This window comes from Delphinus delphis, chromosome 2 (assembly GCF_949987515.2).
Source record: "Delphinus delphis chromosome 2, mDelDel1.2, whole genome shotgun sequence".
NCBI classification, from domain to species: Eukaryota; Metazoa; Chordata; class Mammalia; order Artiodactyla; family Delphinidae; genus Delphinus; species Delphinus delphis.
Window position 1 is genome coordinate 86132874 of NC_082684.1, and position 27130 is coordinate 86160003.

A 27130-nucleotide genomic window follows, 5' to 3' on the forward strand; every position below is an offset into this window, starting at 1 on the left:
ACTCTCCCTCCAGTTGGAAGAACTGGAGCTTTGTGGACAAGAACGAGAAGGCCCGTCTGCAACACCAGGTCACGGAGGATGGAGAGTTCTGGTGAGTCCAGGACCCAAGAGGACCCTACAGGGTAAGGGACGGGGTGGGAGCTGAAATCTCAAGCCTCCATCCCCGGACAGAGGCCGTCAGATTCCAGCCCTTGGGACATCTGGGCCCTGTTCTCCAAATCCAGCCAGAGACCCAGCAAGACTGAGGTTTTGAGAGGAGCCCAAGAGTCATGGCGATGACTGAGCCCAGGACCGGGCCAGCACGCTGTGGCTCCCACCTCTCTGTGCCCCTCCACCACGCACGCTGCTCCAGCCACTTGCTCCCTCCCGGCCTCCGCGGGGCCGTTTCCTGAGCCGAGGAAGCTTTACTTACTCTGCTCAGTCAACGCCCTCCTCACCCTCACTCTGATCATTTCTACTCAGCCTTCAAGTCTCAGATTAAAGGGAACTTTCTTCAGGATCCCCTTGTTTTCCTCAGGATTGTGATTAATTTATCTGTGATACTCACCACCTTTCAAATTGCTTGTTTCATCGTCTGTCCTTCCCCAACTCTCTCTCTTTCCCCTGGCCCAGTGCCTGAGCCCGGCGGAGGGGCACACAGTAACACTTTGGAGAACTGAATTGCTGCCAAGCTCTCCCATCAAGAACACACAAGTTTGAGTCGTTATTGCAAGGGATACATCAGAACTGACAGTACTGACCCTAAAAAGGAAGGACAGGGTCCTCTAGGATCATGACCAAGTGGCTCTGGACTATTTCATTGTGCTGTGTTAGCCCTGGAGTCTTACCTTTCCCAGCCTCCCATATGGGTCTCTTTCTTCTTCCAACCTCTCAGGATGTCCTATGACGATTTCATCTACCATTTCACAAAGCTGGAGATCTGCAACCTCACAGCTGATGCCCTGGAGTCCGACAAGCTTCAGACTTGGACAGTGTCCGTGAACGAGGGCCGCTGGGTGAGGGGCTGCTCTGCTGGAGGCTGCCGCAACTTCCCAGGTGGGAGATGCTCTGGATGGGGGAAGGGTCCAAGCAGAACAAGTTCCAGGTAGAAGAGTACTAACTAGCATTTGCTGAGTCTCTACGAAGTCCCAGACACACATTATCTTATTAAACTGTCCCCATTTTACTGAGGACACCTCCATGCTGAGGAGTTTGCATTAAGGAGCTGGTAACAACCTTGAAGCAGGTTATTATGTCAGAACAGGATTGTGTTCATAATGCTGAGGATGGGACTGGAGGACTGAGTTAGCAGCTTCTGCAAGAATTCAAGCCAGAGATGAGGAAAGCCTAGGCCAAGTCAGGAGCAGCAGAGATGGAGGGGAGATGGGGCAGGTTGAGGGGAGGCAATACTGGGTGATGTGGAGATGGAAGAACGACTTCAAGATTCCCACTCTGGGGGCCTGAGCACATGGTGCCAGGGAGGTAACATGAAACACACAAGAGAAAAACAATCGGTGATTTTTTTTGTTTGTTTTTTTGGATGGAGTCGGTTGTGGGGAGGGGAGGGGAGGGAGGGGAGTTTACTTTGGGACATGGGAAGTCTGAGGCACCTGTAAATATCCAGGTGAAGATGTGTGATAGAGAACTGGATGCATAGATAAGAATGGTACTTGACTCTACGATAGGGACTCAATATAGATTTGTGGAAGGAAGGAAGAAAGGATGGAAAGAAGAGAGGAAGGAAAGGAGGGAAGGAGGGAAGAAGGGAATGAAGGGAGGGAGGAAGAAAAAAAGAAAGATAAAAGGGACAAAGGGAGAGAGTCAAGAGAGAGATTGAGGCTGGGATCTGCAGCTCAAGCGTCACCAGCATGCAAGGAGCAGTTCGAAAGTGGGAGTTGATAAGACAGCCTAGGGAGGTAGAATGATGGGGTGAGAGAAGAGGCCTAGGACCAAATCCCAGGGACCAACAACACTGACGAGAGAGGTGAGGAAAGTGAAACCATCAGCAAAGACAGAGAATGAAAGTTCAGAGACGAAGGAGGAGCCACGCAGGCATCAGTGCAGCTCCATCTGTATAAAGGTGTAAAGGCTACCCCACACACACCAAATAATTAGACAAATGCCTGGATCATTTTTTTTCCGTACATATTTGAGCACCTAGGTGTGGTGGGATAGAGATAAATAGGTTCCCTCTGTCTCATCTCCCATCATCCTGCCTTGTCTCTGAGAGGCAGATCTGAATGTACAATTCCTTTCTGCGGGGCACAGACACTTTCTGGACCAACCCTCAGTACCGTCTGAAGCTCCTGGAGGAGGATGACGACCCTGACGAGTCCGAGGTGATCTGTAGCTTCCTGGTGGCCCTGATGCAGAAGAACCGGCGGAAGGACCGGAAGCTGGGGGCCAACCTCTTCACCATCGGCTTCGCCATCTATGAGGTGCGCCGTCCCTGATCAGCTCCTTTTCAGGAAGGAGGCTTTCAGGGGGCTTCCCGAGGGGTCCCCCGGCTTCCCCAATACCCATGACCCCACCAAACTCCTGATATCAGGCCCACTTGTGTCAGAACCTCTTAGAAGTTTGTAATGAGTGGAAAAAACCCCCCGTCTAGGGGAGGTGGAGGGGGGCCAGGGCTCTCCAGGTAGCTACACGGGGAGTCAGACCCCTGCATTTGCTCTATGATTGCTAGCATGCCCTTCTGGCAAGCTTTCCATCCCCATTCAGATCTGAAATCACAGAATCTGAGCACCTTCCTTTTCTGTTTCTCCCCAAGGTTCCCAAAGAGGTACAGAAGTGGAGCAGCCAGCAGTGCGTGCAGTGTTACCTGAGGGCCTGTGTCCACCTGTGGCACATCGGGGAGCCTCCTGTGGGGTTTGTGGGCAGGACTACGATAGGAGAGGGCCTTGCCCTCATTACTCAACTCCAGAGTCAGGGCCTCAGGGTACTGCATGGCCTCCTGACCACCGCCCCTACAATGTGCCCTTTCACCCCTCCCGCCAGAGACTGTCGCACACTCACACACTCGCTCACACTCACACACAGAGTCACACAGACACATTCTGAGGCTGACTGCCCTCTTTGGGGTGGAGGGATCGCTTCCCTCAGACCCCAGCCACAGCTCCCCCTGCCTCCTTGGGGTCCTTCCCCAGCCTGGAGGTGATCTGGAGCTAAGCAGTGGCAGTTCTGGTAAGTGGCCCTGAGTGGGGGATGCCAGAGTTGACACTCACTCCTGGATCACAACAGAAAAGGAAGGGGATATGGATGGAGTAGGGAGCTCCAGGGATGTTGAACTATTCGAGGCCTTAGGAATCAGAAGTCGGTAGGTTCATGACTGTGAAATGGGTGACCAGGGAATCGGCAGGGAGGACTCCCTGGAGGAGGACTGAGCAGGACAGGGCGTCCCTACCGAGGGGCTCAGGTCCCTTGGGCTCTTCTCTCCCTCAGATGCACGGGAACAAGCAGCACCTGCAGAAGGACTTCTTCCTGTACAACGCCTCCAAGGCCAGGAGCAAAACCTACATCAACATGCGGGAGGTGTCTGAGCGCTTCCGCCTGCCTCCCAGCGAGTACGTCATTGTGCCCTCCACCTACGAGCCCCACCAGGAGGGGGAATTCATCCTCCGGGTCTTCTCTGAAAAGAGGAACCTCTCTGAGTGAGTCCCAGCCTGGCTTTTCCCCCTAAGAGCCCACATGGCCCATTCCAGAGATCAGAGGTGTGAGGCAGCTGGACAGGTCTCCTCCAGGAGTCCTGGGATATGCTGACCAGGCTGTACCTCTTCTCCTGTTCCCAAGCCACTGGCCACTTCTCCCCTACATCTATCCATCCCACAGATAGTTATCGAGCACCTACTATGTCCCAGGCACTCTTCCTCTAGGCACTGAGGATACAGCAGTGAATTAAACAGAAGGAAATCCCTGCCCTCATGGAGCTTAACATTCTAGCATGAGATGACAATGTACAGGAAAAAGTATACTGAGTATATTAGATTTAGATAAGTGATAAGGAGAAAACATAAAGTGGGAAGAGGGATAGGAACAGTTGGGGTTGATTGAACTTTTAGGATTAGGATGACCAGGGAGGGCAGCAAGGCCACATCCTGCCCTCTTGGTCATCAGAGGTGAGTTCATAGGTCCTGCCACTTTGACCTCTGTCCCTAAAAGGAGCACAAGGTCCATGGATAGGTGGCTGGGTAATGCATTTGGGGAAATCTGGACAAAGCCAACAAGAAGCCCTGTGTCTGCACTTGGCTGCAGGGAATGATACCTGTGGTGGAGGATGTTAGTTCCTGGGGTTCTCTTGAGGTCAGTGCCAACTTGACTCTGAGAAGCCAGGTGGCCTGAGCAAATCCCCTCTGTGCTTCCTACTTACTCCTGGTGACACTGAGATACCCTCATGTTTGTGTTCCTCACAGGGAAGTTGAGAATACAATCTCCGTGGATCGGCCAGTGGTAAGTGGTTTGGCTCTTACGTGTGAGAAAGCCCAGGGCACAGGCTGGTGATGGAGGAGAGAGTGGGTATCAGCAGAGGGACGTGGGAGTCTGGGGTGTGCAGAGCAATTACTCCGCGTTACTGCAACTTCTGTGCGGCATGGCCTGAAGTCATGGGACTTACGTCCTGGGGATATTTACTTAGTCCAGGGGCTAGAAGGACAGAAGAGAGTCCTAGAAGGAGCAGCAGTTTGAATAATTAGGGGGAGGGATCAAGGCCACAGGAAGGGATGACAACAGCAGCAGCCAGCTCTGGATTCTGAGTTAGAATCTCACATAGAAAAAAACCAGCCCTACACTGGCTCTGGAGTCTCAAAACCCGGGTCCTCCACCTGCCAGCTCTGTGACCTAGACAAGTTATGTAACTCGTCTGACTCAGTTTCCTACCCTGTAAAATAGGGATGGTAATATGTGCCTTGCAAGGCTTTTGTGAGCTTTGAATCAATGAGATCATGTACATGAAGGGTCTGGCAAAGCACGGGCCCTTAAATGGTGATTATTGTTCGCGTGTTTTACATCTTACAAGGTACTTCTCACATGTGTCATCTCACTTGATCCTTGCAAGGTTTCTGAGATGTAATAATAAGGTCATTCTCCCTGATTTTCAAATAAGGAAGCAGAGGCTCAGTGGGGTTAAAGGGCTCCCTTGAATTCACAGAGCTCGTAAATGGCAAGGCTGGAACTCACATCCAGATTCTCTGAGCCCAGACTCAGGCTCTCTCCCCCATCCCATGCCAAGGCCTGTCCCCCCCAAAGGGTGGGAGACCCAGGGTTAGATGCACAGAGCTGGTGTGTGTTGGGGTCTCCTTGTGTTGAGGAGTCTTGTGACTGCCTTGGACTTTGGGCTCTGGCTAATTAATTGTCCCTTGTGTTCTGTGGGTGTGTCCTGGGCCAATAAGAGGAGGGCAAATGCCCCACTGAGTCATCTTCTGGGTAGTGACACTCATGGTTCTAATCCTGACCCTGTGCTAGTGGCAGATCTCCAAGTGCCTTCTGAATTATCACAGATGTTGGTTTTAGTATTAAGTGCATTTGGTGCTAGTCTCATCTTTTGAATGTCAGTAATCAGTGTATTTATCAGGCGTTGCAAACTCAAAAGCTTACGGGGACTGGCAGGTCACCTACCTGAGTGGAGCAGGCAGGCATGGGGGTTTTGGTGTCCCTACACTGGTATATTTGCCTGTAGTTCTCAACTGACACTTGGTTTCAGTGTCGGAGAGACAACTGGTGTGGTGGTGTCTGTAGCAATCTGGAGGGTGCAGAGAGCTGCTGCTCCCAGCTCACTGGATTGCTGTCACAGGGGGTCACAGGCCCGTGCAGCCTGTCAGACCTTCTAATTTTACCAAAAAAACAAAACCCGAAACTCTGTAAGTCAAATAAAATTCATTTTCAGGCCAGTTTGGGTGAGCCACTTTTTTTGGTGTTTTAGTAACCAACTTCATTAAAAGATACAAAACATCTGCCAGAAGATCCCCTTCCTTGGCCACGTCCAATAGCCTATAGGACTATAGAAGCAAAGCCATAGCAGCCGCCAGTCTCTGGGCCTGGAGAAGTCTCTTCTCCTTTCACCCTCCAGGCCCATTTGGCTCCATGTGACCTGGATTTCTGGACCCTGGAACCTCACCCCACACTGAGGACCAGGTCACAGGGAAGCCAAAAGCCACTGGGTTTTCTGGGAACTTGCTTTTCACTTATTCTGCATTTATCATTTCCTTTCCTTGTGCAGAAGAAGAAAAAAACCAAGGTGGGTGTAAGAGGGTGAGTGGGCAGAGAGCACGGCGTGTGCGTGCGCATGAGCATGCGTGCACTGGACTTGCCCCCTCCCCCCAGCCCTCCACCTCCTTCCCTGAGCTCCTGTGGCATCTGTGGGTACACAGCAACGATAGCTAATGCTTGCTGAGCGGAGGCTACGTGCCAGGCACTCTTCTAGGTGTTTTCCATGGATTCTCTCAACCCTCACGGCAACTCTGTCAGATTGGTACAGGCAGACCTCGGAGATATTGCAGGTTCAGTTCCAGACCAGCACAATAAAGCGAGTATCGGAATAAAGCAAGTCACACGAATTTTTTGGTTTCCCAGTGCATATGAAAGTTATGTGTACACTATACTGTAGTCTATTAAATGTGCAATAGCATTAAAACTAAAGGACATACCTTAATTAAAAATACTTTATTGCTAAAAAATGCTAATCATCATCTGAGCCTTCAGCAAGTCACAGTAGTAACATCAAAGATCACTGACTGCAGACCACCATAGCAAATAACATAATAGTGAAAAAGTTTGAAATACTGCAAGAATTACCAAAATGACACAGAGACACAAAGTGAGCAAATGCTGTTGGGAAAATGGCACCGATAGACTTGCTCAACACGGGGCTGCCGCAAACCTTCCATTTGTAAAAGGGCAGTATTTTTGCAAAGCACAATGTAACAAGGTATGCCTGTACTACTATTATCTCCATTTTCAAAGGAAGAAAAGGTACAGGCAGATTGACTAACTTGCCCAAGACCACACAGCCAGTAAGTGGCAGAACCAGCCCTTGGAACCAGGAGGTCTGGCTGGAACCAGGAGGTCTGGCTCTGCAGTCCGTGCTCTGAACCACCACGTTATATTGCCCGCTCATAAGAGGGAGGGAGAGGATGGCCCTCCAGTGAAAATGGGCCTGACATGGGGGTCCTGCACAAACCAGAAGGAGCACCTCTTCTTTTTCAGAAACCGGTTTGGCTAAGCTAAGCAAGGCTTGATTCTTGCGGGTAATGGCAATGGGTTCTGTTCCTCAAGGGACAGTGAGAGAGTTGTGTGAGGATTTCCATGCAGAGTGAGGGCCTTGTGATGCCAGCTGCCTGCTCAGCAGACAGGACGGCTCCTTCTCCCCCCTCTATTTCCCTGCCTGCTCCCCACTCCTCCTTTTTTCTTAGCTTTCTGCGGAAGGGGCGGTGAGGACGCCCAGAGGGGCTGTCACTGCCAGGGCTCTTGTTCCAGGTGAAGCCTGTTGCAAATCCCCTCCTAGACAGTGACCTCTCTCTCTGAACTAAGCCCCGCTAAGTCATAGGCCCTGATGGACTCTGCTTGCTGTGCGTGTCCAGACGGCAAAGGGGAAAGGGGAGGAGAAGCTTCACTGGCACAGCCCCAGAGGAGCTGCTCAACGTGACTGCTTTAAAGGGGAGAAATGAGGAGAGCTACCTGGGCAGCTTCCCCTCCTGGGTCTTAAGGAATAGTCCCTCCCGGGTGTCCTGGTTAAGACCACTTTGCTGTAAGAACACCATCACTAAAGGTGACCATGTGTGCTAAGAGCATCTCAGGGGCCTCAGATGAAAGCTTCCATCTGAGACCAAGGTCACTGTTTCCCTTGTGTGGTTTTGGAGCTCGAGATTACAACCTCATCCTTGCTCCATTCACCCCATAACCTCCCCATAGCCTTCAGGGTGGTAGTGCCCACAATAACGGTGCCCCTTTTAGAATTCTGGTTTGACCACCCAGAGTGCCATCCAGAAATGACTGACCTTTGGGCATCCTCAAGCCCACGGAGCAGTAGCCATAGGCTATCAGACAAGGTTTGGTGTTAGTGTTCATGACAGCGTCTGGAAGGATCCGTCATAGGGGTCCTCCGAGCACTGGTGCTGATGCAGACCAGAGCTGAGATTCCTCAAGCACCTAAGCACCTAACACTGCATATTAAGGCCCTGTGCTGGGGGTAAAATATACATTGTTTTCATTACAACAGTATCTACAAGGTAGGTGCTGTTATGATTCCCCTTTTATAGATGAGGATAAAGACTCAGAAGTACTTGCCTAAGGACACACAACTAATGGAACTGGAAATTGTATTTGTCTGCTCCGAAACCCATGTTTCTTGCCCTCAGCTCTCTGGTGCAGGCCCCTTATACTCTATTGCCTGTGTTGCCCAGACCCACACGTGGGCCCCAAGATGTGTGCCTGGCAGGGGTGCCCCATGGCCACACCATGTCCATGGGCACACATCCCCGCCTCAGACTGTGAGCCCCACTTGCTCTGCGATTCCCTACAACCATCAGTTACTTGAGCAAGACCCTTTGCTTGGAAGGCAGAGCAAGTCAAGGTACTTGGGGCCTGCTGGGAGCCAAAGCCAGGGAAGCTCTTTCCATAGGTCTGTCCATTTGTGCTGTCCCAGACAAACAGTATGGAAAGGCAAATGGGGACTCAGCGGTCAGGTTCCATTTCTGCTCTGAGAGACTCTGATTGCCCCCTTGCTCTCTGCCCTGCAGCCATCAGCCTAGCCTTTTTCTTCTGGCTTTCCTTGTGGGATGTATACACCAACCAGTACTGGCACAGCATGGCAGCTGCTCTCCACCCTTTTATATCCTCCTCACTTGCATGAGCATGTCTGGCAAATACCCCTTATATTTGTGTAGCATCTTAAATGTTTTTGCAATACAATTTTACATTCAGTATCCCATGTGATCCCCATAAGAGCCCAATGAGAAAGGCAAAGCAGGTTTTATCATCCCCATTAATGGATGAGTAAACCAAGTCCAGAGGATATTTCTCAGATGTGAGGGGTATGGCTGGGACGCCAGCCAAGTGTTCTGACCTCACTCACTGACCATGCCATTAATCAGAGTCCTTTTTTCAATGCGTCCTCTGCCGAGTCCTAGAGGCTCCTTGGAGGTGCCTCAGTAGCTGCCACGGTGATGTGGGGATGCTGAGGGAAAAGAGCTCTGCCTTCTTCATCAAGCAGAGAAGCTCTGTTTTTAATGACTTCTGGGGAAATTTAATTTGAACAGGGCTTCCATTTGAAAAAAAAAAAATCTACAAAATACTTGAAAATCACTGCACTAGATCATGCTGCTTTTAGCATTCTTAGCATTTTCACGTGCAGTAACTACCTTGCTTAATCCTCATAATTCTACCATGAGGAGATAAGGAACTGAAGTCCAGAGAGACTTAGCATCTTTCCCCAAGTCACACAGCTTGTTAGTGGCAGAGATGGAGGTTGAACGGAGGTTCAGGAACTCCCAACTCTGCTCTTTCCCTCTCCACTGGACAAAGCTGGTCCAGGAGGGAGGTTGCCTCCTTGTGCCCGCTCAGCCAGTAATCCTTGTCTCCTTCCTGCCCCCTCCCTACTTCCCTCCTCTCTCCAGCCTATCATCTTCGTTTCAGACAGAGCAAACAGCAACAAGGAGCTGGGTGTGGACCAGGAATCAGAGGAGGGCAAAGACAAAACAAGCCCTGATAAGCAAGCGAAATCCCCACAGGTTTCCGAGCATGTGCACGAATGGGGTAGCCAACACACAACTGAGGTCTACCCTCTTGGGGTGCATGGGGGTTGGAGGGGCCACAGGGGTGGGGTGTCCCTTTAACATCTAGAGGTTTGGGTTTGTCCCACTGACCTTTTCTCTCATCAAGTTCTCCTAAAATCTGGGATGCTGCTTGGGTGAATGTCTTGGGGTTGGCTGCCACACCAAGCTGGTCCTAGGCCTGGGAAGGACAGGCCGAGCCTCCCCGCTGGAGCCCATCCAGCCAGGAAAGAGAGAGGGATGCAAAGCCTAAGACAGAAGCAGCTTGAGATGGAACAACTCCTGTTTCCTGGTGTCATTAACAATGGGGAGGATAAAGAATAGTAGTGGAAAAGGGGGATGACACCAGAAATGGAGTCCTCCAGAGCTCAGGGGACGGTGTTAGATGGGGGAGAGGTGGTCATATAAAGCTTACAGGAGGTTATAGACTAAGAGGCAAAAGTCCACAGATAAATCCAGGGCTATCTCTATCCTGTAGTGCCCAACGGAGTGGGGAGGGGAGGAGGGTCCTCTGAAGATTTGGCCTTGATGACAGAGGCAGCTGGAGCTATCAGATTGGTCTGGCCCCCTCTGTCCTGCTGGGGCTGGTTTGGTTGGGATGGTCAGGCTCAAAACAGTGGAGGGGGCTCTAGCAGGTGGGGATGGGGGGAGAGGACCAAGAGGGCTGTCTACATGATTGCAGAGCTAATATACCTCCTCTGGTTAGAATGTCTGAGCTGCGGGGGTATGGAGTGAAGGCTCACCTGGGCCTAGACGATCCTCACTCCAGATCACCAGGTTCAGCTGAGAAAGAAGAGCATTTGCCCTGTACCCAGCTCCTGCTGCCACCTAGGGCTGTTTTAGGCACCTGGCTCCTTCAGTCCAGAGGAACTTTCCTCTCGGGTCTGTCCATCTCCCTGGTCCTCACCAACCAGTTTTCCTTTGTGCTTCCATAGTCAGAGCCCAGCAGCGCTGACCAGGAAAGTGAGGAACAGCAGCAATTCGGGAACATTTTCAGGCAGATAGCAGGCGACGTGAGTACCTCCAACCCCGACTCCCACAGACACTCCTCTCCTTAATTGCTCAATTTGCCAGTTATTTCATTATGATTCAGTAGAGGTCATTTTGGCTTTTGGTGGAAACAGGGTGTATGAGTGTAGCGCAGAAATCCACAAGTGAAGTCCTCGAGTTTTTGACCAACACACCCACTGGGTGGCTCTGAGCTGCCCACTGCAGTCTGGACAGCTGAGGCTGCAGTGTGTCTTCCTCAGAAGAGCCCCTGCTTCCCCACGACAGAATAGCCCTGACAGGGACTTTACAACCATGGACAGCCGGGATTTGTTCTGCAAAGCCCGGGCTCCATCAGTTGCTGTACTTTTGAACCATGACTTTCTTCTCCCTACCTCCTCAGGACATGGAGATCTGTGCAGATGAGCTCAAGAATATCCTTAACAGCGTTGTGAACAAACGTGAGTGGCTCAAACTCTGTGAGAAACAGGTGGGTGGTGGGGGCAGTGTGTGTCCAGTTATCTGAAAGCAGCTCCTCACTCTTCTCCATACCTCCCAGATAAGGATCTGAAGACACAAGGCTTCACGCTGGAGTCCTGCCGTAGCATGATTGCTCTCATGGACGTATCCTTCCTGCCACCCCTTCCCAAGCCTCTGTCATCAGCCCCTGAGCAGCCTCTGGGGGCTAGGGCAACAAATGGGGTGGGGGGGCCCAGTCAAGCAGCGGGGCTCAAATTCATGCCCGAGGAAACATTTAAGGAGGCCCTGAGTTAGAACCTCCTGGCTGCTGGTCTGAAAGGGGCTGTTGGAGGAGGTACAGTTGGGAAGAACATTGGCCCCTGCTCTTAACCTCCGGCCTGGGATTCTGTCTGGGGCCCTAACGAAAGTGGTCCTTAGGAGAAAGGTTCCCTGGGTTATAGAGCAGGCATTAATTTTGACTCAGGAAGCATAGAGGGGGGTGTTAAATACCAGGACAGGGCAGAGTGGGATATCCTGGGCAAAGCTCTCCTATGGGGCTACTTTCCCTGCACAGCCGCCTAGAAAGCCCTCTCCCCATCCAGGGGGATTTTGCTATGTGCCCTGTAGCCCTGACTTCCTTCCTCCAGACAGACGGCTCTGGGAGACTGAACCTGCAAGAGTTCCATCACCTCTGGAAGAAGATTAAGGCCTGGCAGGTGGGATGAGAGAACGAAGGTGGGAGTGAGGAAGGGACTGATTCAGAGATTCAGTGTGCGACCCCTGTCCTCAAATTTTCTATTGCCAGAAAATTTTCAAGCACTATGACACAGACCAATCCGGTATCATCAACAGCTACGAGATGCGAAATGCAGTCAATGACGCAGGTGTGGGGAAGAAAGGGGGTGGCCAGGATGCGGACTGGAGCCGGTGGGAGCAGGAACGGGAGGGGAGGATGGGGCCACTTGGGCCCTACTAGAGAAAGGAATGAGAGAGGGCTTCTCGCTTTCCTCTCCCAGGCCCCAGAGTGACCAGGAGGCAGGGGAGATAGCACACAGGCCTAAGGGCTCCAAGCCTACCCCATCTCTCCTGTGCTCCCCCCACAGGCTTCCACCTCAACAACCAGCTCTACGACATCATCACCATGCGCTATGCAGACAGGTCCATGAACATTGACCTCGACAGCTTCATCTGCTGCCTCCTCAGGCTGGAGGGCATGTTCAGTAAGTGGACAGCTACCCTTTTGCTCTCTTTGCCCCTCCTGCCCCCTCTCCTGCAGCGACAGCTGTGGTGGCGGGAATCTCCACTAACTGACCTACTGTATGACCTTGGACAAATCCCAATCTACTGTATTCAGATTGAACAAAGGTGAAGGGCCTCTTCAGGCTCAGAATGGGATGGCAAAGGGAGGGTTACGGGTGGTACTCTGCCTGGTAGATTTTTGTGCTGAAGAGCAGCACTTAGCACACAGTTAAGAAAAGGTAGAGCAGTGGAGGGGGACTGAGCCTTTAACTGGCCTCTGGCCTGTGCGTTCTTCCACACAGGAGCTTTCAATGCATTTGACAAGGATGGTGACGGTATCATCAAACTCAACGTTCTAGAGGTAAAGCCTAATAGAAGCCGTACAATCCCCCTGTACCTTAAAATTCGAGGTAGAGGAATCCATGAGGAAGACTGGACACACTATGCACTCCTCACTTCCCAATGGTGGTGGAGGGATGGGATGGGAAAGGAACATAAAGGGAAGCTCACGGCTCAGCAGGATGTGGCTCATCGGGAACGAGGACTGGGGGAAGGCTCCAGGGAGGCCTCAGTTCTACAATGACTTTATGGTGGAAAATATGTACCTTCTAGGAGAGATCTGTGGGAAGGATGCAGTACACCGCTGCTCCTCAGAAAATCTTCCCAGTGTCTGGCATGCTGGGGGCTGTCCCTTTCCTCTACCCCGTTAGATCCCTAGGGCTGGGCTCCCTTTTCTTGTTTGCATTCTGATCTTGGGACTTCCTCTTTCAGTGGCTGCAGCTCACCATGTATGCCTGAACCAAGCTGGCCTCATCCAAGGCCATGCAGGATCACTCAGGATTTCAATTTCACCCAACAGAGCTAGAGCCACTTACCTCAAAGGACACAGTAGCTGCACCCTCAGCAGACCTCCAGGCACCTCATCGGTCTTGTTCCTCCTCTACTCACTTCCTTCTCAGCCTCAGGGTATCTGTCCATCTGTCATGCCCAGCCTCACCCTTTAGTTAAGGAATGGGGAAGGGAGAACAACTCTGTCCCTGTGCCACATGGAGGCAAGTGTCTCTGTCTGCCTCAGCTAGCCATGGCCCAGTGACAGCTTTGCTTGGAGTCTGAGTGGCCTCAGCTCTGAAGCAAGCACTCCCTTTAGCTTGCCCTCGGCTGTTCGCAGAAGCATTTGCCAGTGGCACTCAACACTTCCTGGTGCTAGAGCCCTCTATCACCTTTATATTCTCCCAGTCCCGGGACAGCAGCCCAATGAGCATTTGGTTCTGCCTGACTGTTTCAGGATGGGCCTGCTCCAGAGTAAACTAGCTCGGCGGAAGAGGGTTGGACACTTTGGGTTATCTGACTCATAAGTTTGGTTGCATTTTGAAAAAAAGTTGATCTAAATAAAGGCACCTGTATAGCTGGCTTGATCGTGTTTTGTTTTCTCACATTTAGATGTCAGCCACAGCAGGGATGAGTAGCTCCAATCTTACCCATCACGTATAGAGAGCCATAGTTTCAGAACACAGCAATGGAAAATACACACATACACAAATAAATCCTAAACCCCGCTTTAATCATGGCTTTTGCTATTTCTTGAGCACAGGAATCAGTCAAATACTTTCCAAGACACATGAGGAAAGGAAGGGGAATAGCTGTTGGTGTCTAGATCAAGACAAAATGGGTCACCTATAACCAGAGGGGCCAGTTACCTGAGTGTAATGGAGCAGAGATAAAGTTTTTAATCCTAGTTCCTCCACTAATATTGACCTACTGTATGACCTTGAACAAATCCTTATATGTAGCGGTCCGCCGAGCTTATCTGGACCATGATCTGTGGCATATCTACAACCATCTTTCATTTTCTACCCCATTTCCTTCTTGTTCTCTATATCAATGTGGAAGAGAAGGGTTTGGCTGTGAATATGAATATGCAGATAAGGTAACAAAAATAAACAATTAGTAAAAGTACTTTATTTTCCCCTTATATTTGCTTTATATCTTGCTTTACAAAGTTAGGAAGTTCGCAGCTTTATACCAAAATGTAAGAAGGCTAAGCTATTTGCTTATAAACATTTTTGCAGTCAAGTGTCATCTGATTTCATTCTTCTAACCCATATTCAATTAAAAAAAAAAAATCAGACACCAAGGGTGCTGGCACAGCTCTAGGGCACATATTTCTCTTGAGTAGGAGGAAGATCTTCAACAGCCTTTCCTCCTTGACTCCCTCCTCCCCCAATTCAGTTGGGCTACTACCTTGAATTTAGAGGAAATCTGGGAAACGTTAGTCACCATGTGACCCAGCAAGGCCACATACTTGGGGGTTGGAGGTGAGGTTAGAGGTTATTGTCTGGTAAGCAGTAGGTTTGGTTTAATCAGGATTTCACATCCACTTGTATATGGAACTCAGTATAACCCAAATCATCTCTACCACAACTTCTAATTCTAACCATTAGACAGCTTCTCTGAAATCCTGAGGAATCTGATGATTTGGGGCAGGGATAAAATCACTGTTTTAACAATGTGACAGGCATGGCCTTCTTAACAGTTTTAGGAGTTCTCCTTTAGGTAACAGGAACAAAATTTATAAGACAGCGTATATAAATTGCAAACCAGAGGGTACATGCTGTTTAAATCCCACTTCACAATATACTTTCATTTCCCCTCCAATGAATTCTCTTCCATAAAATATACCATACCATTCCGCTAAGTTTTGTACACCTACTCCCACCAAATCATCCACATACCTAGTCACTAAAGTTGTGCACTGTATAATCTACCAAAAAGAAAAAAAAACAAAAAACCCTTTGTTAGGCAAATAACCACTTAAATGGCAGTGATGTTGCCTATAAATTATAGATAGGTCAGGAGCTCAACACTCAACTGCTAACTCTTCTGAGGCAGAAAAAAAATTCTCCACAAAAGCAGAAGTGTAATAGCAATGACGTTCTCTCAAATTCAAGTAACATCAGATCAAGATAACTTTGTACTGTGTTTAACTGCTTTATACTGAGTAGAGCCGTATACCAAAATTTTGAACCTGATTAAAAACTTCAGGATAAAACTTGAAGTGACTGATATGTCATCAGAATAAACTGCCATTAAAACCCGAGCATATGCGCACAAAAGCATTTATGCTATGGTTCTCTTGTCTTCTAGCTGTCAGAGGTGAACACGAGTGATTAAAAACAACATTCTAAAAATGGCCTCCAATTCCTTATAAGAAATGAGTTGTGTTTTGTCAGGTCATGTAATAATTGCCTTCCTCAACTAAGTACTAAATATCAGAGCCAACACAAATCCCTGAGCCACTGCTCTACTCTGAGGGGGAACAGAAGGCCAGAATCAGCCAACACGTTGTAGAAGACTTAAAACAAGACTTTTGCATAACTTTCAAGACACTTAAAAGTCATAACGTACAACCATAAGCAGTCAAGATGCTTATGGTGCCTTTATTTCTAAACAGGTGGCTACAACAGTGCATTGAGGGCAATATACTAACCTGGTGTTAAACGAATTTTATGCATTCTTGAAACAAAAACATTATTGCCACGGCTTCAAAGAAAATTCTTGTGAAATGAGAAAAAGTATTACAAGTATAGGTGCCCACGCGCATACACATGTACAAAGAACATCCACAACTGCACACATAAAGGCAGACAGACTGTGCGCGATTCTGTGAAAGTTAAAATCAAATCAGTTTTTACTGATTCTATCAGTCTGTTCATACCTACAGTTCCCCATGACTGCCCAACACCTCATATACCCCCTTCTAGCTGTACAGAGGCTCCACCACTCTCATCTTTTCAGACATGTCCTCAGGCAGGACAGAAGGGCACCTACGCAACAGAGTATGCAAGACTTCCTCAGCACACTGCCCAGCCAACGCGGAAATGTGGGTTCACTACAGCCCAAAGGAAAATGCTAGGTTTAGCAATAAATCCAAACGTACTTTCCTGGGAATCACCATTCCCAAACCCACAGAACAGCTTAGCTTCTCTGGTCACCTGTACAGGAAATGGGGTGAGAGATGGGAATGCTTGCTCTCAGACAGAAACAGCACACATAAACTTTATGCAACAGGATCTTCTCTGTTCTCTCTCAAGTATCATGCAAATCTCAATAGTGTGGTCAACACAAGAGTTCTGCCATTCATAAGGACAGAAGTAAACAGCTTGTGGAGCCATTCATTATCTAGATGTAGCTCCTAGATTAGTTCTTAATGTTTTTTTTGGATCCAGTGAGAACCACTGGAGGCTTCCCTGGAAAAAAACACCTACTTAGTCTTACACACAATTCCAGGGGGTTTGGATACCCTCTTGAAACCTATCCATGAACCCCTGGGGAAGTCCCCCTGCCCCAGAGCCTGAGTGAAGACATGTGAGTAGAAGTGTGTGCACTAAGATGGGTGGAGATAAACCTGGATGCTCTGCAGTCCTAGGAAAGAATAGGCATCACATCTGAAGCTTGGTATGTGGCGCTGGGCTCTTCTCCCTTTTCCTCTCTCTCTCTGTAGAAACTTTCGGAGTTTTGAGAATCTAGAAACAAAAGGCTGGAAAGCAACGCCTCCATGGCTTCTCTTAAGAGTCCAGAGAAAATCCAAAAACAAAGCAGTCTCATGAAGGCTTTGTTCATTTGGCTGCTCTCAATGGACAGGTAGGGTCTTTCCCTTCATCCTACTCCACCCTTCCCAGCTAGTGGGGAGATGAAGGCAAGACATTGGTCTTTAAGAAGCCTGCCTGAGGCCTTGAAAACTATATTCAGATGCTTTATCCTGACTCCCCCATTTGGGTACTGCGGGTGGGTGGAAAGTACCCTGTGAACCCAGAGGAAGTATATGATGGCTACTGTCAGTCTAGGCACAGCCAGAGAATAGAAGAGTGGGGTTTGGCAATGAAGTAAATGAAAAGGTTTCAAACCCACAGCCCGCCTGGAGAGTCAGAAGCTGGAAAGAGAGATAAAGGTTATACCTCCAGTTCGAACAGCCTGCCAATACCTGCAGTGAGTGCCCAGGTCTAACAGTGAGATTTCCAAGCAGACATTAGGTCTATGCACTGCCTTGAACTGAGCACTCTATCAAAATCTGCAGAAGTTCAATAGGAAGTACTGTCTGTAAGGACTTGTCATTATGTGATTTGCTGCCTGAGTTCCTAAAATATAATCAGCAGAGCAGTTACTTTAACTGTTAAAAACCTATTGTGTGTCCCTTTAGCATTTAAAGCCAGCTCTGTCTATCTACAAAGAGCATACTGAAACACACTGTACATAATTGTTAAGAAAGGGAACTATTTGCTTCCAATTTAAATATCCAGCTGTTACAATTAACTGATTGTAATAATTAAGGAGAAGTTAAAACTGATCCTAAAAATCTAGCACTGGACAAATTTGTACTTAAATGCCTGCCTATAGGTTTAAACCATCATAAGAACAGAAACTAACAATCACCGACTGAAATCAATAAAATATACATATGATTAGGGTCAAACCGGGTAGCCAATTAAGATCTGTATTTTAATAATCATCTGGAGAACACCAGTAGCATAAATTACTATATGCCATGCTGTCCCAGAAGAGTATGGTTCCTTAAAAATCTGTTTAAATCTGACAGACCTCCAGCAAGAACTTAGAAGTGTAACCTATCACCCCATAGAGCTGCCCAGACTTATGCTAGTGGTAAGCCTGGCTAGTAACCACTCTCTCCTTCCCTGATTCACTAGGGAAGGGAAGACACTGGCCTGTGTAAGGGGCTGATGTGAAATTAGTTCAACTAAAGACTTCCCAACATGGGAGGCAAAAAACTTCATGAATCAATTTTGCTGTCATCCTCAGCATGTCGTTCAATGTGTCCTGCAGCATCCTAGGAATAAAGGGAAAAGGGCCCATGAGAGAAAGGATGGTAGGAGGACAAGAGAAAGTCAAAGCCAGGGAGCTTCACAGGTACATTCTAAGATCCATACATGAAAGGCAGTTAGGACCCAGTACTCTAATTTACATGGAACTGCGCACTTAAAGATGAGTTCTTAACAAGAGCACTGTAATAAACCTCTAGGTTCAGTTACTGGACTGGAAACATGTGAAAACATTCTCTTTAGGCTCTTTCTCAGAAACTACCTGTTCTTCATTTGAAACCTCATTAAGCTATACACCAAATCCCTGGATAGTAATAAAAAGAAAAATGCCTACACTCTCCCTGTTTATTGCAATTGTGAACATTCTAATAAGGCAAAAAAGGTTTACTGAACCCTGCTATGAGCAGTCAAATGACCCCAGGTTGACCTCAAATCCCACTGATGTACCTGTTTGGATCCTTTCCTAGCAGTAAAAAAAGCATCACAGTTCTTCCAGCGACATTTCAGAGTTTGAAAGTTCGGATTTGTATGGTCAGTCAGCAAATGTTGTTTTAAATGATCTATAACGCCAAATATCAGAGAGCAACCGTGCCACTGGAGAGAAACAGAATGAAAAGGTAAGTTATAAAGAGCATGGGAAACATGCAATGAGAATATTCCTCACTTGCATCCTGTAAGTAAGCCCCTATTCTTTAATTTATTCTTGGCTAGGAAATTCAACAAAGCGAAAGGTAACCAAATGAATCATCAATTTAATGAGAAACTTGAAAAGACTGGGAAGTCTTTTGACAGTACAATATTTTGAGAAGGCAAAGCACTAAGGCAGCCATTACATCATTAGATAAGGAAGCTGTTAGCAAATACTGACTGACAAGTTACATAAAATTCAATTTAAACCATACTTATGCTTTATCGTGCCATCATAAAATGAGTTTCTTAGTCCATTTATTTAAGAAAGGCAAAGAGCTTTCCTGCAATACTTAAAGGGTTATTTTTAACAATTCTAAGAACTGTTGACTTGTAAACTTGAAAATACAAATGTCTGATAAAGAAAACTACATTTGTGGAAAAACTTGTAGAAAACTGCCAAGGAAGCCTGACTTTACTAACAATTTTTATTACTTGAATCAAGTCTTGTGATACCTATTTTTTTTTTTTTTTTACTGTATTATAAATGTGGCTATGTTTCAATTGTTAGTCAGAAAGCATAAAGACTCTTTGTCTTGGCTTTTTTTCCCTACAGGCTTGTAAGAAATCCTATGATTCTCATTCTAACATGTTCATTTCTAAAAAGTAATGCAAATTTGAGTTTCTCCTCTGTAAGCACTATTCCAACCCCCAGCTTTAAAACCAGAAGGTATTTTCCTCGTTTCTCTAGATAAGTTAAGTCTATTTGTATATTCTGGAGCCTGTTGTACTAGATTTTGCTTGTCTTCACTGAGAAGACTAAAAATCAAAGATAGTGATGTGTAAAAAGCTGAAAAGTAATTAGGCCAGAGACAAACCCAAAATCAAATTTTAAAATGGAGAGCATCCAGTTCATTTCATCAATGCTGAAAAAGGAGGTCAGGGTTTAGGGGAAAAAAAATTCAGTGCCATCAACTTTTCTCTGGTCACAACTAACTATTAGAACTGATGAAACAAATTAAGGCTTATAAGAAACAGTATGAAAGTTTTGAGGGTTAATCACCAGCTCCCACCCAAAAATAAAAACCACGCAATTTAGCCTAGTAAACTGAGGTTTAAAACTTCAAACATGCAAATTTTTATCTGCCTATTCCTCAAAAACCAATGAGGAACAAACCAAACTATACATGTAATGCCTGAGGAATGGGTAAAGTATTGTGGGCAGGTCATGAAAATAAGCACTTATATTTTTCTTTCACACACTTCTGTACTGTTGATGTTTTTGTAGGCATGTATCAATAGAGTAATAAAACAAAATAAAAAACACAAAAGAGATAAACTTTGAGTGGATACTCAAATATGCTTTATATCTAATCCTAAGATTAGACTTTTCATTACAGAAGTATGGAAGCATTTTATGTAGTTTTTAAAAAATAAGCTTATTTGTCCTACAGCGGAAGGCAAAAGTAGACGCTCAATATAAAAATGCTAAACCGATGATAATGAAGATCTATAAATTGGCCTGGGGTTGTGCAACATCTAAGTCTGGTGACAAGAACAGTTTCACTCCTTACCCAGCAGCGGTAATTCTGCATCAGATTCAGCCTCACGGCCTGAATACTGCCATCATAACAGCCAGTATAAATCTAGAGAAAAAGGTTTATCACATCAGACCAAAACAACACACAATAAAACTACTACAATCATCCTCAAAATAAGAGTCAAAAGTTACTGGTACCAGCTACAATAACAAGAAAATCTAAACCTAAACCCAAACCAGCCCCAGAGTACCATAATGGGAAAGTATCTTGTAGATCTTCTAGTCTGGACACTTTGAAGCTGTGCTCCTTAGAGAGCCACTCTTGGGATTGTGGCTGAGACCGGAAGTGGCAGGGATCAGAGGCACCACTTATACTTTAACTGGTGTAGCTCTGGCTTCTACTGGGCATTGCATATTAGGCATCTGTATTTCATTGGAACAAAAGGTTCTACTGCTTAAAGTCTGAAAAACATCCATTCTGGTTCAATCTCAAAATTTAAAAATAAAATAAATCAAGGATTAGCAGGGTTACATGAGTTAGCTTCTACTTTTAGGTCTGCTATAACTATGCCACACTGGCCAAACCTCCTGACTCTATTCCAATGTACTGTCCAGATCATAATGTCACTGAAAAAAGCACCACTCAATTTTTTTTTTTTGGAAACATCTTAAATTTACCTTCTATTTAATGGTGGTATTATATTTTGTATTGTAATTATTTTAGCTCTTAATAAAAAAAGGAATATTCAACAGCATTACTGGGTTTTCAATATTATAATACCAAGAGATAGAAAGACATTCAGTAATGAGGCATATCAAAAACAGATGTCATTTTTGGAAGTGACAAGTAGTAACATTATTAATAGTTTGTACAATTTTTAGTAAACACATTCAAAGGCAAATATGTGGCACAGCAAATTATACTCACCATACTTTTATGGATGGTCATACACATAATCATGTCTTTGTGTCCTCCATAAACTTGCAATCGATCATGCGACTTGGGTGGAGGGAAAAAAAAAAAAGAGAGAGAGAATTAAGGTTATTTATACCTTGTGTTTAACAGGCATAGTCCCTGAAGGCCTTTGAAAGGTTTAAAACTACACCTGAGGTACCAAGCTGAAGTACCAGTAGCATGTTAACAGAAACATAATCTAACAACTCCTTCTCCTCATGGGAAGAGCTGGTAACTGGAAAAAATAAAACCAATTTCTGTGTAGTGTCAAAGTCTCAAACCTGAAATTGCACACAAAGAGAATCAGACAGGTGTTACAGACTACAGCTGCTCTCCATAAACCATTTAAATTTTTTTTGACACCATTTAATTTTTTAAAAAAAATAAATCTATTTATTTATTTATTTATGGCTGTGTTGGGTCTTTGTTGCTGTGCACGGGCTTTCCCTAGTTGCAGTGCGCGGGCTTCTCATTGTCATTGCTTTTCTTGTTGTGGAGCACTGGCTCTAGTTGTACAGGCTTCAGTAGTTGTGGCATGTGGGCTCAGTAGTTGTGGCTTTCAGGCTCTAGAGCTCAGGCTCAGTAGTTGTGGCGCACGGGCTTACTTGCTCTGTGGCATGTGGGATCTTCCCGGGCCAGGGCTCGAACCTGTGTCCCTTGCATTGGCAGGCAGATTCTTAACCACTGCGCCACTAGGGAAGCCCACCATTTAATTTTTAACACGTGTGAGCCTGACCAGGTATCTCAGAGTAGTGTTTCTGAAAGCATCCTCCAAGGACCAGCTACTTCATAATCATCTATAGCACTTGTGAAGAACTCAGATTCCTGAGTTCCACCCCAGCCTTTCCATATAGAAAAATCAACACCAAATCCAAATAGACAGTCTCCCCAAGTCATTCAAGCAAAATACTGTGTCTAAATTCTACCTGTAATTCATAGACACGAACAAATTTATCCAGGCAAGCAGTCACCATCACTTTTCCTAGGATATTCACCACAGTCACTGCATGATTGTGACCTTTATAGATCCGTACAAGCTCGCCAGTCTGCATCAGAAGAGAGATAAGAGTCACTAGACTGACCTTCAAGATTCCTTCCGACTTTTGAGATTTATAATTCTGTAATCCTAGAAGACATAATTCTGAGACTACTTGTACAAACGTAGCTGTACTAATTTTAACAGATGAAGCACTCCTACAAGCATTTTTTACTTTTACAAAATGTATGCACTGTATCTTTTTTTAAATAAATTTATTTACTATTTTTGGCTGAGTTGGGTTTTTGTTGCGCGTGCAGGCTTTCACTAGTTTTGGCGACTGGGGGCTACACTTCATTGTGGTGAGCAGGCTTCTCATTGCTGTGGCTTCTCTTGTTGAGGAGCACTGGCTCTAGGTGCGTGGGCTTCAGTAGTTGTGGCTCACAGGCTCTAGAGCGCAGGCTCAGTAGCTGTGGCGCACGGGCTTAGTTGCTCCGCGGCATGTGGGCTCTTCCCGGCCCAGGGCTTGAACCCATGTCCCCTGCATTGGCAGGGGGATTCTTAACCACTGCACCACCAGGGAAGCCCTGCACTGTATCTTGATGGAGAGAACCCCAAGTCACAGAAAGAGAAGGGCCACAGCTATGTGTGTATGTATTTTATAGCTTTTGAAGTATATTCACTTTTATCATTTCACTGCATCTGGACATGTCCCTGAGGCTGGATAACCCCCAGGTTTACAGACTAAGAACTGAGCTTCAAAAGCAGCCTCTATGACCTGAGCAGAGTCTCTTGGCTGTTTTTACTTGTGCTATTTTAAACTATGTATCATATCTACTTTCTTAGAGCCTCAGATGCTCAATTTATCTCATGTTTAGATGAGGCATTCAAACTAAACCTTACGTAAATTTTGAGTCTATTCCCCACTAAGAATTTTGATGAGGTCAGAATTTCTACAGTACTTAATATTATCCAAGAGCTTATGCGCAGGGATTATTATTAAGTCTTTCACTAGAAAAAGGGCTTAATTTAAATTGCAAGAGGTCTGAGGCATCCTTTAAGCTTCAATCATCATTCTACTAAAGATTTCTTCACACCAACATGGCTTACGTGAATGTTGTGGGCATGGACTGACTGATCACTGGAGCCACTGAACACAAGGTCATTCACCACCTTAAAGAAAAAAAATTCAGTTAATGAGATTCGATATAACGTTCTGAGTTTCCTTTAACTTGTAATACACATTAGCAAATTCTACTTCCCACCCTATTTTGAGATGAGCATGAACGAGGTATGAAATAAGTTTCTCAGACAAATTTTCTGAACTGAAACTTATGTGCTGCCACCCAGTACTGTGATGAATTGACAATGTACTACTGGGTTTGTTGCTTCTTCGGAATGATTACGAAGCAGCCTAGAAGGGCATTCGAGTATATCTACGTTCTACAATAAGATACAATTTTATTTGTCTCTTGGTTAATATATTAAAAAACAGTATGTCCTGTGGTAATCCAAGCCTAAAGAAAAGGGTCATAGGGACTTCTCTGGTGGCGCAGTGGTTAAGAATCCGCCTGCCAATGCAGGGGACATGGGTTCGAGCCCTCGTCCAGGAAGATCCCACATGCTGCGGAGCAACTAAGCCTGTGCGCCACAACTACTGAGCCTGCGTTCTAGAGCCCACGTGCCGCAACTACTGAAGCCCGCACACCTAGAGCCCGTACTCCGCAACAAGAGAAGCCACCGCAATGAGAAGCCTGCGCACCACAAGGAAGAGTAGCTCGCACTCACTGCAACTAGAGAAAGCCCGTGCGCAGCAACGAAGACCCAACACAGCCATAAATAAATAAATTAATTTTTTAAAAAAAGAAAATAAAAAAGGATAGTAATCTGTATTCTAAATAAGGCATTAGACAACATGGTAAATTTCATTCAAACCCTTCTATTTGTACCAGACAATGAACTCCTATTTTTTGCACTATACTTGCCTTCATGCAGAGAATGGTTTTGCTGTGGCCCTCCAGAGTTCTAAGGAGCAGTCCATTCCGTGCATCACGCACACTAATGGTACAGTCATAAGACCCCACAACCAGCAGCTTTCGGGCACCTTCCTGAGCTGTGGCAAGACAGCTGACAGCCCGAGGGCCATGGCATTCAAAGATTTCAAGTCGTTTGTTGTTCTGAAAAATACACCACCATTATATGAAGTAAAAGCAACTTAGTTGGAAAAACTCAACATCAACTAACCCAAATCACTACCTTGATACAAACTCTAAATTCTAACACCAGTAAGTTCTCATATCTACTCCCTATCCCTAACTCCCCAACCTCTGCCATTCCTATTCCAACACTGCATTCATGACTCCTTCCTTCCTGATTCTAGTGGGGACAGTCTTAACATTATAAACTCATTTCTACCTTTGACCCGCACTATCCTGATCATAATTAGAATTTGGTTCTCTTTTATGCCCTCTCTCACTTCCCTTAAGTTAATGATAATGAATGATAAACCTTTTTTTCATATTTGAATACACTTTCCACAGACCCAAGAACTCTCACTGTTTTTTTGTCATCCAAAATTTATGCACTATGCCATGATTGTTTCCAAAATTCTCTTTGAGAACTACCTTCTTAGACAATCTGAGTCTCTCATTCTCCACCTTTCTGTTATTCTGACCTTCTTCTGACTTCTGGTTCTATGTCTATCTCTCATGACATCATTAAGTTAAACTACAGAAGCCTTTGTATCAGTCAGAGTGGCATGGTCACATCCTGAATTCCCAAACATTCCTTTACCTCAGATTTTAGACTTGCTTCCCTCATTCCCAAACCAAACTTGTTCATAAAGTTTCCTACTTCCCCAAAACTCTAAAGAGGTAGTTTAAGGTGAGTGCACGAGATAAAACTCCTAGGAACTAGGCAAGAGCAGCAGCTGGGAGCCTACAGAGCTGAGCATCAATCTCAGTCATCTTGAGATGCTGGGGAGGTAGATCAATGGAGTTCAGGGCCCAATGGTGGGAAGGCCCAGGTAAACAGCCCATGCTTTCTGTTGAGCCCCAGAAGGCACTGCGTTCCAGGAGTATGGGCAAAACAGAAAAGGTCCAGCCCTAACACGGCTTCAAAATTCCTATCTCTGCAGAAACTCTCAAATCTCTGTCTCAAAGTCCATCTTTGCTGGGGCTTTTAAACCATTTAAAGACCATTTCAAAAAAATAAAAGTAAAGACCATTCCCATTTGAATTTGTCATCATCTTGCCCCAAAACTTCTACCTACCTTTGATTACCTTAATCTCACAAAATAGAAGAGAACTGGGTAATTATCAAGTTTTATCCTTTAAAATATTTTAAATCTATTCTGTCTTCATTTCTATTGCCCTAACCAAATCTAATCTAGGTTGTTAGCACTTTGCATTTAGAATGCAAAAACCTTTACTAATTACCCTTCTGTGATCTATTCATATCTAGTGAACCAAATAATCTGACGCTTGATTATATATGTGCTAGTTTCTTCTAATTTGATTTTAAGCTTCTTAAAGGCAGAAACCATGACATATTTTATTGCATTCCTTGTAAGTAGTTCCAGCTAGCTGGTAGAAGGAGAGATAGTAGGTACTAACTAAACATATGATACTGTAACAAGGCATAACACAGTAACATTCTAACACACTGTTAAAAGATGACCAGATGGCCTCGGGATAGAATGCTACAACTAACTAGTAACCGAACCTATCACTTCTACCTCCAATTACATCTTTTATCCATTTTCTCTTCACCTTAGTCTAATCTTTCATGTCAGCTGCCATAACAAAGCCTCCTAAATGGTCTCCAAGTTTCTACTAGTACCAGTATTTTCCATCCTGTTCAACTCCAGAGTGACATTTTCTAAAATACAAATTAGATCATGTCTCTCTTACTTTAAAGCTTACAAGTCCAACTACATTAACAAAGCACACAGGGCCATTAAGAACTGGTCCGTATTCATTTCCTAAGCCTTATCCTGAGACCTAGCATGTAATAGTGCTCCATAAAGGTTTGCTCAACAAATGGATTTATATTTGGGTCAGGAAAGAATGAGGCCCACAGGCACGAAGGCAAACCTTGACTTAGTTCAAGTCAAGAACAAGCTACCCTCATGAAACCCTAAATCAGTTCCAAACCACATCAACGTCATACTCAAAGGAATTTAAGCTCATTTCACGGTGTCATTCTTAAAATGAGACAGACTAGTTTAACCTATGACTCATTATTTGGCCCCAAATCATCAGGCCTGGTTTAATTTAGTAGAGTTACACTTTGGTCCTGGCACACTTGGGCCTGAGCAGACAGAATGCAGCATCTTGTTTCACTTACAACAGAAGATAAATTTTTGAGTAGCAGCTAATTCTGTTGCTTTCTCAAACACACACAAAAACAGGAAAACATCTGCCTTCAACTTCTTCCCACACACACTCACACCATTTTCAAGTGGCATGGGAATTCAGCCTTCTCTCCCCAACCACTAACCTTTATGTTGAAGGTGACCACAGTGCCATTTGCCAGTCCTGCATAGAGAATTCGCCACCTACTGTGGAGGCAGAGAACCCGGTCTTCCAGCTGTAACTGCTCCACACACTCTCGAGTCTGATAAAAGCACACAACACCGGATCAGCAGAGATTAAAGGCAAATAAGATGTGAAAACAATCCTCCTGAGAACAGTGTGAAATGATTTTTTTATGAGGAAGAAAATGTAGCGTCCTCTATTTTGTAGAAGACTATCTTAGACTGTTTTCTGCTTT

General features: G+C 45.8%; 2 protein-coding genes across 9 annotated transcripts in view; one reads left to right on the plus strand and one right to left on the minus strand.

Annotated features, from left to right (window-relative positions):
* CAPN3 (calpain 3) overlaps positions 1–13662 on the plus strand; it is a 48293-nt gene extending 34631 nt beyond the window's left edge. For 3 of the 7 annotated variants that reach the window (XM_060005068.1, XM_060005067.1, XM_060005071.1), the window contains 14 exons: positions 14–91; positions 875–1035; positions 2248–2417; positions 2750–2761; positions 3421–3629; positions 4389–4429; positions 10680–10753; positions 11131–11188; positions 11287–11351; positions 11834–11902; positions 11992–12070; positions 12290–12406; positions 12728–12786; positions 13197–13662. In XM_060005068.1, the coding sequence (XP_059861051.1) occupies positions 14–91; positions 875–1035; positions 2248–2417; positions 2750–2761; positions 3421–3629; positions 4389–4429; positions 10680–10753; positions 11131–11188; positions 11287–11351; positions 11834–11902; positions 11992–12070; positions 12290–12406; positions 12728–12786; positions 13197–13223 (1219 nt within the window). In that variant the 3' untranslated portion in view covers positions 13224–13662. Of the gene's footprint in view, positions 1–13; positions 92–874; positions 1036–2247; positions 2418–2749; positions 2762–3420; positions 3630–4388; positions 4430–6190; positions 6209–9584; positions 9699–10675; positions 10754–11130; positions 11189–11286; positions 11352–11833; positions 11903–11991; positions 12071–12289; positions 12407–12727; positions 12787–13196 lie in introns of all 7 variants that reach the window. The other 4 variants (XM_060005069.1, XM_060005070.1, XM_060005066.1 and 1 more) reach the window with 3 other exon arrangements.
* Positions 13663–14364: 702 nt separating this feature from the next.
* Positions 14365–27130, minus strand: part of ZNF106 (zinc finger protein 106) — a 61954-nt gene continuing 49188 nt past the window's right edge. For both annotated transcript variants that reach the window (XM_060005077.1, XM_060005076.1), the window contains 8 exons: positions 26858–26974; positions 24343–24534; positions 23468–23530; positions 22308–22427; positions 21355–21426; positions 20461–20532; positions 18707–18853; positions 14365–18267 (listed from right to left, as the gene is read on the minus strand). In XM_060005077.1, the coding sequence (XP_059861060.1) occupies positions 18211–18267; positions 18707–18853; positions 20461–20532; positions 21355–21426; positions 22308–22427; positions 23468–23530; positions 24343–24534; positions 26858–26974 (840 nt within the window). In that variant the 3' untranslated portion in view covers positions 14365–18210. The remainder of the gene's footprint in view (positions 18268–18706; positions 18854–20460; positions 20533–21354; positions 21427–22307; positions 22428–23467; positions 23531–24342; positions 24535–26857; positions 26975–27130) is intronic.